The sequence below is a fragment of the Dermacentor silvarum genome, chromosome 10 (assembly GCF_013339745.2).
Source record: "Dermacentor silvarum isolate Dsil-2018 chromosome 10, BIME_Dsil_1.4, whole genome shotgun sequence".
Lineage (NCBI taxonomy): Eukaryota > Metazoa > Arthropoda > Arachnida > Ixodida > Ixodidae > Dermacentor > Dermacentor silvarum.
In genome coordinates, this window is record NC_051163.1 from 10,516,187 (window position 1) to 10,533,105 (window position 16,919).

Sequence of the window (16,919 nt, forward strand, 5' to 3'; positions counted from 1 at the left end):
TGCAAAAGCTCGTTACAAGATGTGCCCACACATGGTCACAGCTCGCGAGTCAATGACGAACTGCTCAGATTTCAGATTCAAAATTACCGAAAATCTAGACTGTGACTCCAGTAACGTAGTGTACCGCGAGCTATATACACTGCAACGTCTGTGAGCAAAAATGTATCGGACAAACTGACACGCCATATCGATTGCCCCTTAATAACCACAGATATCATGGCACTTCACTGCTGAACCTGCCCTTATCAAGGCACCTACACCTGCCGAAACACGGTTTTGACCAAATCTCAGTAACTCTATAGCTGTCCGGCTTTCGCAACACCCGTGAGCTTGAACAGCGCGAAGCTCAGTTTATTTTTAAATTCCGGACATTAGCAGCTGGCATCAATGAGAACCCCGGAAGACTCCTGCCTCAGAGAAGTACAACTATAACAAAGGGGAAAGCTGTTCTAGACGAGAATATAGCAACCTCAAACCATAACTATATGTTAAAACCCTGCCTGTTGGAGATGTCTGTACTCGTAAAGATTTTTCCATTAATTTCAACAATTGAAGATTATTATCATGTTCACCCTTTATATACTTACACGCGTCACTTACACGGATTTACAAAAAAAGTTCATTAGGAAGCTAAAATAGAAAAAGGCGTCTATGCTTCGTCAAGTCACCATTCAGTTTCCCGTTTACAACCATTCTTTGTGTACTGCCCTCGCGGGGGAGGAGGCGGTGCGGGCGCTGAGAGCTGTCACCGGGCCTTCCCTCATGTAACGCCAGTTCATTATCGTTTCAGCCACCACCTTTATACGATTGCAGTCTCCCTTCACTGAATGGCACTGTTCAATGAGTCCAGGCGACGCTGTCCGCGTCCGCCCCTCAACACTTTCTCAACACGGTTCCCTCAACACTTGCTTTACGGTAGCTTGATATCACTCGGAACTACGGCATCCTCGGACATCCCCTCTACTGACTATATTCGTCAGCTACAGTCCCCCACCACGCACGATAATGCAGACGTGAACATTGCGCCGAAACACTTAAGTTCAGGTTTTCTTAACGGCCTCCAGTGTAGAAGCGCGCCAAACGCTGCCGGGTGGGCGGGCCGCACTCTCCTTCAAATGCGCTCGAGGGTGAGGGAATCGCCGCCGCGGAGACACCATGCTACCGCGACGAAAGATCACACAAACTTTGAAACTGCCCCGACGAAGAGAGTTGCACTCTCGAAACTGTTGACATTAATAAACTTTAAGTTTCCGTTTACGACAAGGTACGCCTCCATTGTGCCATCATTTCTTCCAGTAACAACTGTATATATATGTATTTCTTTACGAGAACAAGCCCGTCAGCACCCAAACGTATCAACAAGTAACAAATTAGTATAAGTAAATTCGCCGCCAGAAATAGTTTGTCTCGCGCCGCGGTAGTGGAATGCCGCGCGACCTTCACGCCGACGACCGGTTCTGCAGCGCCTATACGCTCTTAAGTGACGGAACCATTGTTTAATAATTCGAAGAGAGTCGCCGCGTGCCCCCTGCCAGTAGGAATTCAGGCGTGCCGGCGCCAGAAGCACGCAGCAGGCAGCAAGACGGAAAGAGAGAAAACGATCGCACGGCCGTATTGCGTGTCACCAACAAGCAGACGTGCTATACAGCGTATGAGCTGTTGTGCGTTATCAAACACGAGCCGCACTACCAACAGAGCCACCTCAGACCGCGCGACACCAGGTGAGGCAACTCTCTTTTCTTGAGCATACTTACATGGGGTGCATGAATGGAATGCCGAGCTCCAGTGTAGACGGGAACGCTGTTCAAAGGACCCAGATTCGTGAACATCTTGAGGTATCCACATCTCAAAACGCGAGGGCATGAGGAAAAACAGAGCGCACTTGTGCGACCTTGCAGAATCACAGCCGAATTTCCAGCGAATTTGTTTCTTTCCACCAGTTGTATATATGAAGGATTTTACTTGTCCGAAATTAATTAGACAATTACGTTGCAAGACGTAAGCGGGGTCTACGTTATGCAACGTAGACCCCGTTTACTGCAAATTTAAATTCGGTGTCACATTTCATTCGACAACGGGATAACATGAGCATAATTTTTGTGTAACGCTCTAATGAACCCACAGAAATTAAACTCCGCACGCACCTCAGTCATAATGTGCCTACAATTTCAGCTAACTTGAAGTCGGTGCCAGTTATACGCAGTTCTCCCGGAACAGCGGGCTAACATACGACATGGTTCGTAAAACACTCCTATAACGCTCTGGTGTTTTGCGTACCTAATTCGCTGCAAAGGCAAGCATCTGGTGTTTAAATGCGTAAGAATTTCTATGCCTACCCAACGAGAACACCCGTCCGCACGTCCGTCCGTCACGTGAAACGAATCACTATAAAGAAATTAATGTATAAAACAAAATAAAGTCGAAAGAAAAACCATTGGCGGTGATGAGCTTCGAACCTATGACCCCACACTCAAAAGCCGAGTGTCTTACCCACTCGGCTAAACCAACACTTTTGCATGGTATTTATTGCATCATGTATATGCGAGAAACGTACTATATGCGAGAAACGTGCAAGCACTAGGCAACACACAACGTATTCATGGCCTACAAAGCCTACAAAGGCCTACAGATCAGGTTGCGCACGCCATATGCACCAGTGCCAGGGGCGTAGCCAGGGGGGGGGGGGGTTCAAACCCCCCCCCCCCCGCCCCACTTACCCACCCTTTGTTCACGTCGCTTCGCGCTGACATAATTCAAGGAACCGGTGCTACTATATCACAATTTCATTCCTGGGCGCTTCCGTTTGGGTTGGTAATTTAAAGCGAATCATTTCTGCATATGGAAAAAAACTGTCACGGTGTTTGTGAAGGCTTTGACGCTCTCTGAGGTTTTGGGCGAGAATGTGGCGGCCGCATTCTGAAGCAACAAATGCGGCAGCCGCATTTTAGATGAAGGCGTTTACTTAAATTTAGGTGCACGTTAAAGACCCCAGGTGGTCGAAATTTCCGTATACATTTCCGCCGCTTCCCTTCAGGTGCCGGTTAGGCCGCGCTCGCGCAGGATCTTAGGCTACGTTCACACTTGGTCTCGGAGCTGTCAGAAGCGGCAAAATCTTGCAAAAATCCACCCGCTATAGGCGGCCAAACAGGCAGAAACACAAGCGGCGAGCCAAATCGGTCTCCGACCGATTTTTTCGCTATGGCGAAGCGGAAACGCGGCGGAAAATCGTTCTGCTCGACCGGAAGCTACACTAGCATGTAAACAACCGGTCGTAAAATTGAACATGGCACCAAAAGTGTAGGCTGCAATGCTAATAGACGCGATCAAGAACCACCCCTTGCTCTACGACAAGAGTGGTACTAAAACGTACTGTCAGCAATACTCGCGATAGTATGTCGCGCGACCGGAGGTGCGGCAACGAAGCCTTGGCGTGACCCAACTTCTCACGCTTTTGCAAAGCCAGGCGAACCCACCACCACCGTTTCCAAGGTGTCCGCGTCTTCCGTTTATTCATTGTCCATTTCTAGAAAACAAGTAGGTAGAAGTATAAAAGCCATTTCTTCTTCCACTTCCATGGCAGACAATAGTTGGGCAGATTCCTCGTTGGCGCTCCATAATTCGTGCACGTGCACGGTATGTTGCAGAAGTCGCGGGGTGCTTTTCTCGTCGCGACGATAGATTGGGAGTGTAGGTCTCACGTAGGACGCGCAGGCTTTGGCGAGCCCCAACACAAGGGCCAGCCCGGGTTTTAGCTTTGGTGTTCCCGTTGCCGCTTTGGTGTCCTGGAGGCGCCGACAATAATACGAAATGATGAAATGTTATTACAACTTGTAAATAAAAGCTATTAAAGAAATATAATCACGCCAAGGCACCAACCTGTGACTCAGCGCTACCGCGCCCGTGTGAGGAGAATCACGGAACGCCAACGAGGAATTTACCTAAGGTCGCAAATGACACGCGAAGTTGCACAAAATGATCACTTTTGATGACGGGTGGGTCAATGAGTGAACATACCGCTCGAAATAATGCGATAATGAGCGCCACCACGCCGACAAACGTACGCAGACTAGATGGATGTGGACGAAAGCGGCAGCGGTGGTAGCAAAACATATGTGAACAACTTGGACATGCGCGGAAAAGATTTTCCGGCAGCTTTGGCCTTTCCGCCCGCTTGCCGCTTCCCAAGTGTGAACGTAGCCAGTCTGCGCGCGAAACGTCTCTTGTATGCGATTGCGCCCCTACGGAAGGCTGGTTGTTACTGTAGTGTTGTTGAATCCCAAACACGCAATTGCGCAAGGCTGGTAGTTGCTGTTGTGTTGTGGAATCCCAAACCAGCAATGTACAGTCAACCACAAAAGTTTGCGGACCACGCGAGCGCGTGCCAGACTGCCTATCCGCGCCACCTAGCGGTACGCCACCTAGCGGCGACAGGGGCGCTCTCCCGGATATGAGCCTTCTTGGTACTCGCCTGCCTGTTAATTTTTTATTCCCGTGCATGACATTGTTAGTTCGTTGCGTTGACGCAGAGCGCTGTCTGCGATAAGACCGCCACATATCTGGCTTGATAGCAGTATCGGAGCAATCACTGCAACCTTTGTCGACTGGTGTGCCAGTGGGTAGATAAGTTTCACGAAGCGCTGCGACGATTTTTTTACGCGACGTTTACTGGCGCACTTTGGTTGGCATCATCTTGGTCCAATGAGTGTTGCTGCTTCTGCGTCTTGAGAGAAAGGGTAGGGAGGTGTTTCACTGTCATCAAAAATAAAGAAAAAGCGGATGCATAGAAAATTTTCTTTCACACATAGGCGCATCTTCGCATCAGTCGCTGAAAACGTAGTAGACTTGCTTCAGGCCACGTGGTGATTGCCTATTTGGAAAGATGCCGCTGCGTGTTCCACTTGACGAAAGAAGGCACATTGTGCGTTTATTTATAGAGGGAATACCTCAGCGCGAAATCTGCCGCCGAACCAACAGGAGCCGGACTGCCGTGAATAGGATTATTCAAGCTTTCCGCGACGATGACAGATTCACAGATATGGAGCGCAGTGGGCGTCCAAGGGCCACGACTGAGGAAGAGGACCGCCCGATTACGGCCGCCCTCGTGGCTGATCCTTTTCAAAGTGCAGAGGATATCCGAGAAGCGCTCTCGCTCACGGTATCGTCTGAGACTGTAAGAAGAAGGCTGAGTGAGCTTGGCCTGCAGTCTTTCGTAGCAGCACAGAAGCCCTGCCTCTCAGACAGCCAGCTACAAGAACGACTCATGTTCGCTACAGCAATGAAAGATTGGACAACAGAGAAATGGGGCGATGTCATCTTTAGCGACGAGTCAACTTTTTCCACGCGCTGGGACCAACGGAAGCGGGTTTGGCATCCACTAAACTGCAGGTGTGTTTACAGTGTATTGGCAGTTAATTCACGAAGCTAATTCTGCATCACAACATGTTTCACGTAAAATGAGCTTTTGGACATTACGAGATTTTTCTGTAGTGGTATTATGTTGAAAACATTAACGATTGTTTCATAGTACTACTTACTCTGAAGCTAATTAAAAGCTGCCAGTGGGTCTTTCAGTACTATCTAATGATGTTTGCACGTTTTCTATTGCAACTCTATAACAGCATTATAAAGTTCATACGCAAGAGGAATCACAACATTTTTAGACGCGCCGCTGGAACCCAATTGTATGCTATTTCTTGCAGATATCTGCCTAATTACACACAGAGTGTTCTATCCAGTGGACGGTGTTCCGTGAGCGTGTGGGGAGCAATCAGCAAAGATGGCCTTGGTCCCCTTGTGCGTCTGGAAGGGCCCTTCACTGCGTCACGGTACTGCGACGTCATCACTAGACACCTCGTTCCGTATGCGCTGGACGGTCCCTTCAGCGACGGCTGCTATTTTTTTCAACACGACCGCAGCCCGATCCATAAAGCACGTATCGTCCAGTCATTGCTAGAAGAACATGCTGTTTGCCAGCTTGAGTGGCCTCCATGTGGCGCCGACTTGAATCCCATAGAAAATGTCTGGGGCATGTTGAAGAAACGGCTGTCCACACGAGCCAACCGCGGCCGACGGCCGATACGCTGTGGCAAGCGATCGCACAAGAATGGGAAAGCCTGCGCGGTCGACCGGAGATTACTGAATCTTTGTACGAGTCGATGCCCACACGCATCAATAAGGTGCTAGAAAACGGCGGACATTTCACTTCCTACTAGATCATTGAGAGACCTATGTTTCATGACACTTCTGTAAATGTCTTGTGAATAAATTCATCCCCTTCAGACACGAATTATGATGCACTGTCTGCAAATGAGTCAAATGCGCATGGCATCATTTCAAGACGCTCACTATTACATTCCAAGAAAGAAGACGAAGCAATGTGCTGTTTTGTGCGAGTTTCAGTAAAAAAAATTAATTAGCGTATAACTCATTATCTAATTATTCTGAAATCCGTCAGCTTCAATGCTTGCATAAAAAGAATCAACTATTAGGCCCGAAACGCATGCACACTTGCTTTTTCGGTTGTGTTCGTGTCGACCGGAGAAAAAAAATACTCTTGACGTTGGTCTTGGAACGCGGCACGTCGAACGATTGTCTAACATTGTAGTGTCTCCAGCAAAGTGATCATCTGCAGCAATACGCAGGACAATGAAGTTAACTGACCGCTAGTTGTCCCATCAGGAAGCGGACACGAATGTGCACACTGAGTTTTAGGTCATTTGAAGAAACACGTGGCGTGGGACGCGCCTCCGAAGTTCGAGTCCCCAAACGAGGACGCCGTGTCGCAAAGGGTTATAAAAAGAGTCATCGCACCCGATTATTTCTTATTTTTCTAAATGTAACCACTATAGCAACGCGGTGGTTCGGGCTTTGCGCAGCAAAACCTGGGCGCAGGCGATCAAATCCCGGCCGCTACTGTCACTTAGCGATGGGGGAGGAACGGAAAAATTCTGCCTACTGACTAAGCATCTGTGTCCCATGGCTGCCTCACCGCTCACTCACGCACTCACGAAAAAAAAAAAAAAAAAAAAGAAAAAAAAAAACAGCGTGGCTACGCGAAAATAGAACTGATAACAGCCGAAGAATACGCTGCCTGATTACTTGTACTGATATTCTGCTCTCAAAATATAAGCAAGTAGCCCTGGCTAACAAAGAGCGCGTCACGTTGAAAGAGATAGGTAGAAAATATTTGCGCACAGTGCGAAAATAGACAGGCCATAGATTTAAGGAGGGATGCGTCTTCAACGTAGCGCTGCTGTCGATCGCTGGTGACGTAGCGGAAGTGTCGCGAAGAGGCTCTTGGCCACGCGCTCGCGTGGTCCGCAAACTTTTGTGGTTGAGTGTACACACGAAGGGGTTGATGCCAGCAGTGAAATTCCACCGACTCGCAACAGAATGAACGAGACAGACAGCCGACAAGCATGGATTACTGCTGTGCGCAGTACAGCGTATATAAGTAAACTATTGTTGCAGGCGCTGACAGTTCTCGTCGGAGTTCACGCGTCCTGAGAAATTGATTATGTGCACTATGAACTGAACAAGACCGGAGTTCATTCCTGCATCACTAGCAGACCACTGCACGGGCCGATTTTTTCAGCCCGGGCCCGCCCGGGCCCGTTTTTACGTTGGGCGGCCTGCCCGAGCCCGATCAAAACTTTTATGGCGAGACCTGGGCCCGGCCCGGGCCCGAAAATAATCTACGTTACCCGCCCGGCCCGGCCCGCCACCCCTTTACCTTAGGCCCGAACCCGGCCTGAGCCCGACTCGAAACCGGCCCGAACCCGGCCCGAGACCGAAAAATAATGTTTTTCAGAGTTGAGACGCCCGCGAATAACTCGCTGCACGTTACATGCACACCACAAGAAAGCCCGAGCCCGGCCCGGACCCGCGTCAAAAAACCCGAGCCCGGCCCCGGCCCGGGTCAAAAAGCACACGCCGTGCCCGAGCCCGGCCCGAGCCCGTGAAAAAACTGTTCTACCCGGCCCGGCCCCGCCCACGGGCCGGGCCGGGCCGGTCCCGGGCTTTCGGGTAAGCCCGAGCCCGTGCAGTGCTCTAATCACTAGTACACCAATCAGTCGAGATCCTGTGAGGTACAAGGCCGTTTCCTGTTTGCACCGGCGTAAGTGAAGCAGAAATGAGTTGCACGCACTACTTAAAATGCGTACACATGCCATATCTATGCTGTGCGGTGAAATATTCTGTACAATTCTGAATCTGTTGACGTAAAGGCAAATGACGGCTGCAGACTCGCACACAGCGGAAGACAAAGCGGCCCATGCACTTGCCGCAGGAAATGCAACCCTCTCGTATGAGGGAGCAGGGCGACGAAAGCTTCGAAAAAAAAAAAAAAAAAAAAGCCTTCCCCGTTTTTGTGCGTACTTAAGTTTTCTAGCGCAAAGACGCAGCGAACAAGTTATTGCTATGGGAGTATGTATAGCCTGGTCACGCATACATTTTCATGTGTATAGCCGACCTTGACTTGTGGAACGCACTTCGCCCCGACGAGGACGACGCCACCTACGCTTAACGAAGATGATGGCTTCTCCGATCGGGCGGGTCGTCTCAATGATGCGTTTTCGAAGACTGGTCCATTCAGTGGCGCGATGAGAGACCGTTGCTCCAAACGCCCACTGTACCTGTCGTGCTTACTGTATTTCACTGAGCTTGCTTTACTTTTTACTTAATTTCTTCACAAGCACACGCGAGGGGGGGGGGGGGAGGGGGGGGGGGTCCCATGTCTTTGAGATACATGTATAGAGTCTGCTTAAACTACCGATATTTATTATCGATCACGCCACGTAGAAGAAAGCAGACGCTTGCCCCCTCCCCCCCCCGGTCGGGCCGGTGAACCCCCCCAGAAAAAAATTTCTGGCTACGCCCCTGTGCACCACACAAAAAAACTACAAGTAGCTCTGAACTTTAAAAAGTGGCAACGACAAGCAACTTATCAAGAAGTGGTACCAGTCAGGCTGAAACTCTGTTAAGTCATACATGTCCTTCAAGTGACTAATCATATGAGCGTACTGTAATTTCGACGAAGCAATAGGTTCAGCATTTCGGTACAACATGCGCGTCTTCCATAAGCTATGTAGCCCAATTAGGAACAACACATCAAATGGCACCTCTTCTCTCCATGGGGCTAAACCAACACCTCAAAAATTTTTGGAGGCGTTGGCTAAAGACCTACGCCTGCAGAAAGTGAATACATATATCTGAACCACGTGAATGTGGTGTAACGGAGGTACATAACAAATGTCAAAGGAGAACAGTTTCTATGAAGGTTTTGTTGAAAGATTTGGTGATAGTGGAATAACAGACATCTCTAGGACCACATAAGAGCCGACTTGAAGCTTTGGAAAATTCCGACTAGGCGAAAATTTAATGCCAAACACTCCACATCCCCGATGCGTTTCGGTGGCCGCGGGATGCGCCTTCTGTTAGGGTGTTCTTTCATCGACCGAAATGCAGCCAATCTCTGAGGGCCCGTGCACTTCACATCGCACAACACACAGAGATAAGCAGTCAATGAGTTGATAAGGGTGATAAGGAGTGATAAGGGGCTATATGGGTCTCATCACTGTTGATGATGGTTCGACGCGGATGGCTAAAGAGCGATAAGGGCTTATAGTGGTCGGAGCAATTCTCATAAGGTTAATAAGCACCGACAAGGGTTGATAAGGGTCGGATCAAGTCCGATAAGATTCATAAGCACCGATAAGAGTTGATAAAGATCGGATCATGCCAGATAAATGTTTATAAGGATCGGATCGATTGCGATAAGCTTGATACCGACTGATAAGTGTTACTAAGGCACGGATCTAGTCCGATAGGCTTGATAACGACCGATAAGGGTTGATAAGAGTTTATACTGATCGAATATAGTTTCATAACATTGAGCATGACAGCGGGCTGGGTGGAGATGAGCAAGTGGCACAATGCTTACGCATACTTAGACAACTCCCAGAGCAGTTTCTGCGTGAATCTGTTATTACAATAGAGCACTAGAAGAGAAACTTGGCCGAGTTGGCGGGGATTTATGTTTAGGAAAATAAAAGCGCTGGATAGACAATTATTATTTGATTTGAAAACATATACACAGGAAAGAGAAAGCGAGAAGCAAAGGCTGGCAACTGCCACCAGAAGGGGCACAACGCCTGCCTACTCTTCGGAAAGGACACAGGCAAAGAACACGGCACTGGCACTGGCAGTAGAGCAGGCAAGAAAAACAACAGCAAATCGCAGTAGTGTGGCGAAATAGACGCCCGCAGACTTTCAACAGTTTTTTCTCGACAGCTAATTATGATTTTACAAACAAATTTCGCCTTATCATACCCCAAATATTATAAATATCTACATTGCTGGAGGCATGGTAGGCATTCGTTTCATTTGAGGGCATAGAAAGGAGCATCTCGTACGCTGAGCCATCATGAAAACACGTCTTTTTTATTTGTTCGGCATAGTAAGCTAATATGGACGGGATCGGATGTATTTCTTAGGGTCGCAGGCTCACTGGCTGTCAAGGCACGCGCAATTCCGTGTTACAGATACCGACATCATTTAAGAAGTGCATTGTTCGGAAACCTGAAGAGCCCGCACGTTGAGCGATCTCGCTTGGAATCTCTTATCCGTCGCTCGCCGACGAACAGCTGCAGCTCATTCGATCGGGAGCCGTCCATCACGTGGCACGTGTGATGAAGGTACAGGCGGTCGGCCACCAGAGGTACACGTTGGGCGAAGGACCTCACTGGGACGAGCGCAGCGGTACGCTTCTCTTCGTCGATGGCCATGGCTGCCAGATACTGCGCTATGACCCAGAGTCCAGGACGGAGACAGAGGTCGTCCGTCTCGGTAAGTGACACCCCTTTCTTGCAGCGTCGTTTCAAGCGTGCCCCGTACCTTTCTCCTTAAAACGACTGAAAGTTGAGCATGTTGCAAGTTTAACACGCGCACAACTTGCACGGAACAAAGGAAGTATAGGCACAAGACAAGCGATAGTCGGCGCTTAAATTGCCTTGCGTCCACGAGCTTCGTGTCGTCCTATAGGTGTCCCCTTTCAAGTATGAATCAATAACCCTCCGCAAAACATTTTATTCAGCAAGTTGGTGTGGATTTATGACACTGAAAGGCAGGCGTGCACGAACGCGGACACAAACTGTAGGACAAGAGAATACAAGAAAAGGACAACATATACCCCCGGGGATTTGTGCTGTCATTTTCGTTCCCACTTGAGTCTGTGTTTGCACGCCTGCCCTTCAGCGCCACGTATTTACCTTTCGCCAACGCGCATGGAAACCACATCATGGCACCGTGGCATCTTTGAAACTGCCGCAATATACTGCTTAGTAAGGTTAGAGGAAGGAGGACATACATATGCTACATCCATATCCTATAGGATATGCATGTCCCACAAAAGGACATCCCACGCAGGACATGCACATCCTATAGGATATACATGTTCTGCGCACACTGCGACAGCACGCCTCTCAAAGCTAACACCAGAAGTGTTCCGCGGCATCTGGGAAGCCATCGGCACTGAACCCCCACCCCCTGATTGCTGACCAAGCACATATGCTGCATAGTGCATAGCTTAGACGATTTGGCGAGGACCGGCGTATTTTCAGCAAGACGCGCTCAATGTCCACAGTGTGATGTAAGGTGCAACGTGAGGCGACCTCGACGTTAGGATTTCAGCCTGCTGGTTTAACACGCCTAAAGTGAAAGCAGAAGCACGGAGGACGAAGGGCACAGTATGTTATGTCTGTTTTTTTTTTTTACTTTTTATTATTTTTTATGTGCGCACAAGATCGAAAAGGAAGGAATAGGCGCTTTGTTCGCCACATTTTCACCCTTTAACTTTGCTAACTGATATGTGCGCTGAAGTCACTTATGCAAAAGTTAATGGCGGTTAATCAAGTGAAATAATGGTCAACTATCGCACAGTGGGGGGCCTTTAAGGTAATAAAGTGAAATTGAAAAGTCGTGCATGACTTCCACCACGCTTTGTAAGAAAAATTCACACCTTTTCCGGGAGGCTTATTTTGTCCTCAACAGGATACGTTACGCTGATACGCGTACGCCATTCGTTATATACCTGACAGTGTAATTTGAACGCATACAGCGTTATAGAAAGGAAACGAACACAAGATAATAATTGTTTGTAGACAAGATAAGCCGCAAGGAGAGTACATTTTTTCGTACAATTTGGCCAGAAAAAGCTAACCCCCCTTATCTCAAATTCCATATTTTCAATACCGAGGCAGTCCTCGCTGAAACACGTCTTGCACTCTATGGGACTTATCTTGTTCATCGTGAAACTCAATTCCAAATACGCCGGCTCGCAGTGATGCTTCTCTTGTCCCACAAAAATAATCGTCATCTGCCTAGCTTGAATTTCCTTTCTTGAAGACTCTGCGCTCGCTACTTTCCTGTCGGGAATGCTATGTCACGCTGGCAATGCGCATGCCGTTCGTGATGTGGAAGTCCCGGGCAGTCAAGCGCGGACAAGATAGATGACGATTATTTGTTGTGGGACAAGATAAGCCCAAAAGGGGCAAACGTTTTAAAGACTGTGGGAAGAGGCATTGCTGTGGACAACACGCAAAAAATGTAATAAAATAATTAAAACACACACACAGGAAGTCTACATTATTACCTAACTTGCGCTCGTCCTCGTGTCTTCCTGTTCCTGTGTCTTCGTTAAACGTTTGCGCTTCACAGAAAAAGTGCTATTCGAGAAAGCGATTGATCGTATATGGATACGACTCCAGTTCGCATAATGCCACATAAATGCGCAGAGAACGAGATCGGCAATCTCATTCCTTCCGCCGAAGACAACCGCAAGTTGGTCGTCTGCATGGGTCGTGGTGTCTACAGACTGGACTTGGACACCAAGGAGAAGACGCTGCTGACCGAGATGCTCGACAAGGAATCGCCGGTGCCCACGCGCATCAACGATGGCAAGTGCGACGCTGCGGGGCGCCTCTGGGCTGGTGAGTTATTCAAGAAGGTGTAGTGGACATTGTTACATACGCAAGTGCATGGCAGTTCTACAAGCCAAGCCTAATAGGTATTTAGCACCGCCAGGTGGAGACAAGAGAAGGCTTGCCCCATTGTGAACGATGCACACGAGGCGTAGGCCACGGTCCTTTAAGACATACGTGCGGCGTTTACACCTATACTCGAAAACAGTGGCTCAACCTGATGAGCTCAAGTTTACTGGTCGTGATCATGGGAACACTAGCGGGCATCGATACTACGAGTAATACTACGAGTAGCAGGCTAGAGGCACTTCCTTCAGGCCGACCTCTCCACATTTCCGTCATTATAAAGTTATCTCTCTCTGTCTCTTTACTGGCTAGCGGAATTCAGAACACTTACTAAAGCAGGCAGAATTGTTCGTTTATGTGGCCGCATTGGTCGCTTCACTTTGCAGGCTCGATGCCGGTTAAAATCGACCCTGTCGACATTGAAAGCATTGTGCGCGGAAAGAACAACTTCTGGTCCTTCTCCAAGGGGCAGCTCAAGCACAAACTCGACAAAGTAAACCTGTCCAACGGGATCGCCTGGACGGCCGATAACAGAACAATGTTTTACAACGACAGCGTGCCCGGCACGACGTACGCCTTCGACTTCGACGTCGCTTCAGGAGACATCAGTGAGTTATGCTTCATCTGCAAGTCGTTATGCAAATCGAAGGATTGGTAAACGCCATTATATCTATCGGGGCGCGCGAGGCAAGGAAAATACATTGACTTATCCAGATTTAAATACGAGACTTCCGCGAACTTCGCACGCTTGCGAAAGGACCGTGCACCTTTTGCAATATGTCGGTCACTCAATTCAATTCAAAGAGCCTTCGGGCGCTCTTCACCCTACCTATAGACGAGCTCCAGAAAAGTTAAGTATATCCAACTAAGTGTGCGCCGTTCTTTTGCTATTGCTTACATGCCTAGCAGCTAGCTCTTAGTTCAACAGTAATGCAAAGTTCACGTTAAAAAGATGCGTCCCACCTTTATACCATTCTCGCTCAAGTTAGGGAAGGGAGTACTCAGAATGGAAATGCTTACAAATACATGACGCTGCTGGGGCGCTATTCGCTAGATATACACTGTTTTTATTTTTGACGGCAACCGAGTTTTTCATCGGATTACCAATCACTGTTATCGATTCGTCGCTTGGCGCAAGACGCGCCTCGTTGAGGCGTTGAGGTGTTCCTGTTCCTGCTCTATACCACCTTGCGCATGGCCTTTTGTGATTGGATGATTCGAGCAGTCGAGATTTGCTCTGACGTACTTGGGGAAACGGCGTCCCCTCATTACACAGGTAACAAGCGCGTCCTTCTGGACTTCAAGGCGACTCCTGGATTCGAGGAGCTGGGCCTTCCCGACGGCATGACAATTGACGTCAACGACAAGATCTGGCTGGCGTGCTGCTTATCCGGCTTGGTGTTGCAGGTCGACCCTGAGACAGGTGAGCCTTCTTCCCAACTGTGCGAAAGGTCGTTTGACACGTAGCAAATAATGTGAAGCACTCAGACCCATAACGGCCACATTGACGAAGAAATAAAAGCGCATTTGTGAAACAAATGGTACGTAAACCGGACCAAGATGCGCGGACAGATGTGACTAGCTGCTACAAAAGCCAGAGAAACCATGACATCCCTCGCCTTCTCCATGTTCAGGGTAGGGCGGGCGTAGAGCAAATCACAGAACGCATTCGTCTGTAGCATCGCAGGAAGTTTCACAGACCTCACCAGCATTTCTATGGTTACTCAAGAGTCCTATCGACGAACCTCTAACAAAAAACCAGCGACGTGACCGCCAAAAATTTAGTAATCCGCACCCGGACCTTACCGGGGAACAGGCTCGTGAATGGCGCCGGCTACAAACGAACACGTACACAAATACACCACATAAGGCCCACACAATACGCGGACATCTGTCCATGGTGTGGAGAGCGGCCCACTCTTGCCCACATTACGTGGGAGTGCAATTCGCGGCCCCCAAATATCAATTCCCCCAAATTAGGGCAAATACCCAGAAACAGGCAGTGGGAGACCTGGCTTGCTAGCACGGAACAGGAGAGCCAGAGAGCCAACTGGCTCTCTGGCTCTCATGATCAGCGGCATCGGAGCCAGCTGTGGAAGACGACGACGACGAACGCGCGAGCAGTGGCATGAGCGCCAACCAGCAGTTCAGGACATGTCAAACTACTCTGCACATTACGTGGAAAAAACAAAACGCCGGCTCCGCATCTGCAACTTGACATTTGTTTCGAGTGTCGCGCTGTGCTTGCACCGAAGAAATCGAGCTGCACAATTTCTAAACTTCTCGTGAACCGCTGTGAACTGGTTCACAGTGGCGCAGGCGAATCGAACGGACTTCCCGCCATAGCAAATTCAACATGGCGGAATGTGACAATGTCCAGAATAGTACCCCATGTCATATTCCCCTTTTACCCATGATGATTGAAGTGCCATACTTAAGATTCTGCAGACGCTAGAGCCAAAGTTCCCTCTAATAATTTTTGTAGGATACTCTATGCGTTCCAAGACATTCGAGGAGAGAATGCCTCTCTCATTGATCTCCAATTACTCATGTTCAGCGTCAACCGACTCCGTCAATCTAATAAACTTTTCTAAACTCTTTCTTTGACACTCATTATGTTAATGAAGTATATTAACGGTTACTTATGTTATATGACATGCTATGTATATAGCTTTCCCGTTCTAATTTGTTTTCCCTTTTTTATTTCAGCTAAAGTACTGACTAAGGTCAGCTTCCCGACAAAATACACTACGTCGTGCTGCTTCGGGGGTCGGAACTACGATACGCTCTACGTCACGTCCGGCAACTTCCCACCGGATGCGACCCAACCCGAGGATGGCCGGCTTTATGAAGTCACTGAGCTCGGTGCCAAAGGAAAAGCAGCCTTCGAGTTCGCCGGCTAGCGGGAATGGTCAACGGCGATATTCGCCTGGTCTATATGGCAGACGGCTGGCTGACCGCGATACGTGATGCAACGCCGACTTGCACATGATCGTATAAACTGCGCAGCTCAACATATAATAAACAAACAGTAATATAATGACATAATAAATGACTAATGACATAATAAATTAACACCGTGTTTCAAATAAGTTGGCCACGACAGGAACCTGAAATGTGCATTACACGAAGCAGTCGTTCTGTTGACTGCGCTATACTGTTTTACAAAGGACGAAAAAAAAAGGACACACATGTGCGTCAGTTTTTTTCTTTTTTGCCATACCAACTAGCCCCAGTAGAAGCCTTATTGAAGCAGTCGATCATTTAAATTCCGGAAATATGATTTTGACAAGATCAGTTTCCTCTGCTTAGTTTTATGCAAGCTATTTTGAACAATCCTAAGTTCCGCAGCACTCAGGACATGGTCAATAGCGCTGTGATATTTCACAACACGCAGTACCTGCTACGGACTGGATTTATATTACTATACGTAAGGTCCAGCTTCTCGGTTGAAAAAAAAAGAAAAGCAAATAGATTTGAATGTTGCTTTTAACCCCACAATTCTGTTTTAGTCAAAAAAGGTCAGTGAAAGCAAATTAAGATGGTGATCGGCGCACTGCTGCGACCCTGGATACGCTCCAATGCAAGGAGCCTGGCGAGATCAACGTGATGTGTCCTTGCCTGCCGCTACGACGAAAAGGCGAAGCAAGATAAAACCGAAACTAGTTTGTGAAAAAGCTATTAGAGTAAATTGTTTACGGTGCCCCGAACCTCACCAATACTTTTTCTAAATGTTTCGAGTTCCAGGACTTTCCTTTCACGCAAAAGAATGAGAAGTCGCAAATGTCACCTCAGTATACTCCTTTATGAAGTGGGAATGTTGGCATATGGCAATGTAGGAGTGAATGTGGTGCCCAATTATCCACTTACTAAACT

The 16,919-nt window shown here is 48.3% G+C and overlaps 1 protein-coding gene across 4 annotated transcripts; it reads left to right on the forward strand.

Annotated features, from left to right (window-relative positions):
• Positions 1–1,417: 1,417 nt before the first annotated feature.
• Positions 1,418–16,114, forward strand: LOC119466185 (regucalcin). Of its 4 annotated transcripts, XM_049657842.1 has the most exons (7): positions 1,418–1,611; positions 1,649–1,721; positions 10,542–10,845; positions 12,792–12,986; positions 13,430–13,651; positions 14,320–14,466; positions 15,753–16,114. In XM_049657842.1, the coding sequence occupies exons 3-7, from the start codon at positions 10,689–10,691 to the stop codon at positions 15,944–15,946; spliced, it is 915 nt and encodes a 304-aa protein (XP_049513799.1). In that variant the 5' UTR covers positions 1,418–1,611; positions 1,649–1,721; positions 10,542–10,688; the 3' UTR covers positions 15,947–16,114. The 4 variants fall into 4 exon arrangements, with proteins under 4 accessions (XP_049513799.1, XP_049513800.1, XP_049513798.1 ...); XM_049657843.1 differs by having other exon boundaries at positions 1,418–1,721; positions 10,494–10,845; XM_049657841.1 differs by having other exon boundaries at positions 1,418–1,721.
• Positions 16,115–16,919: the final 805 nt, after the last annotated feature.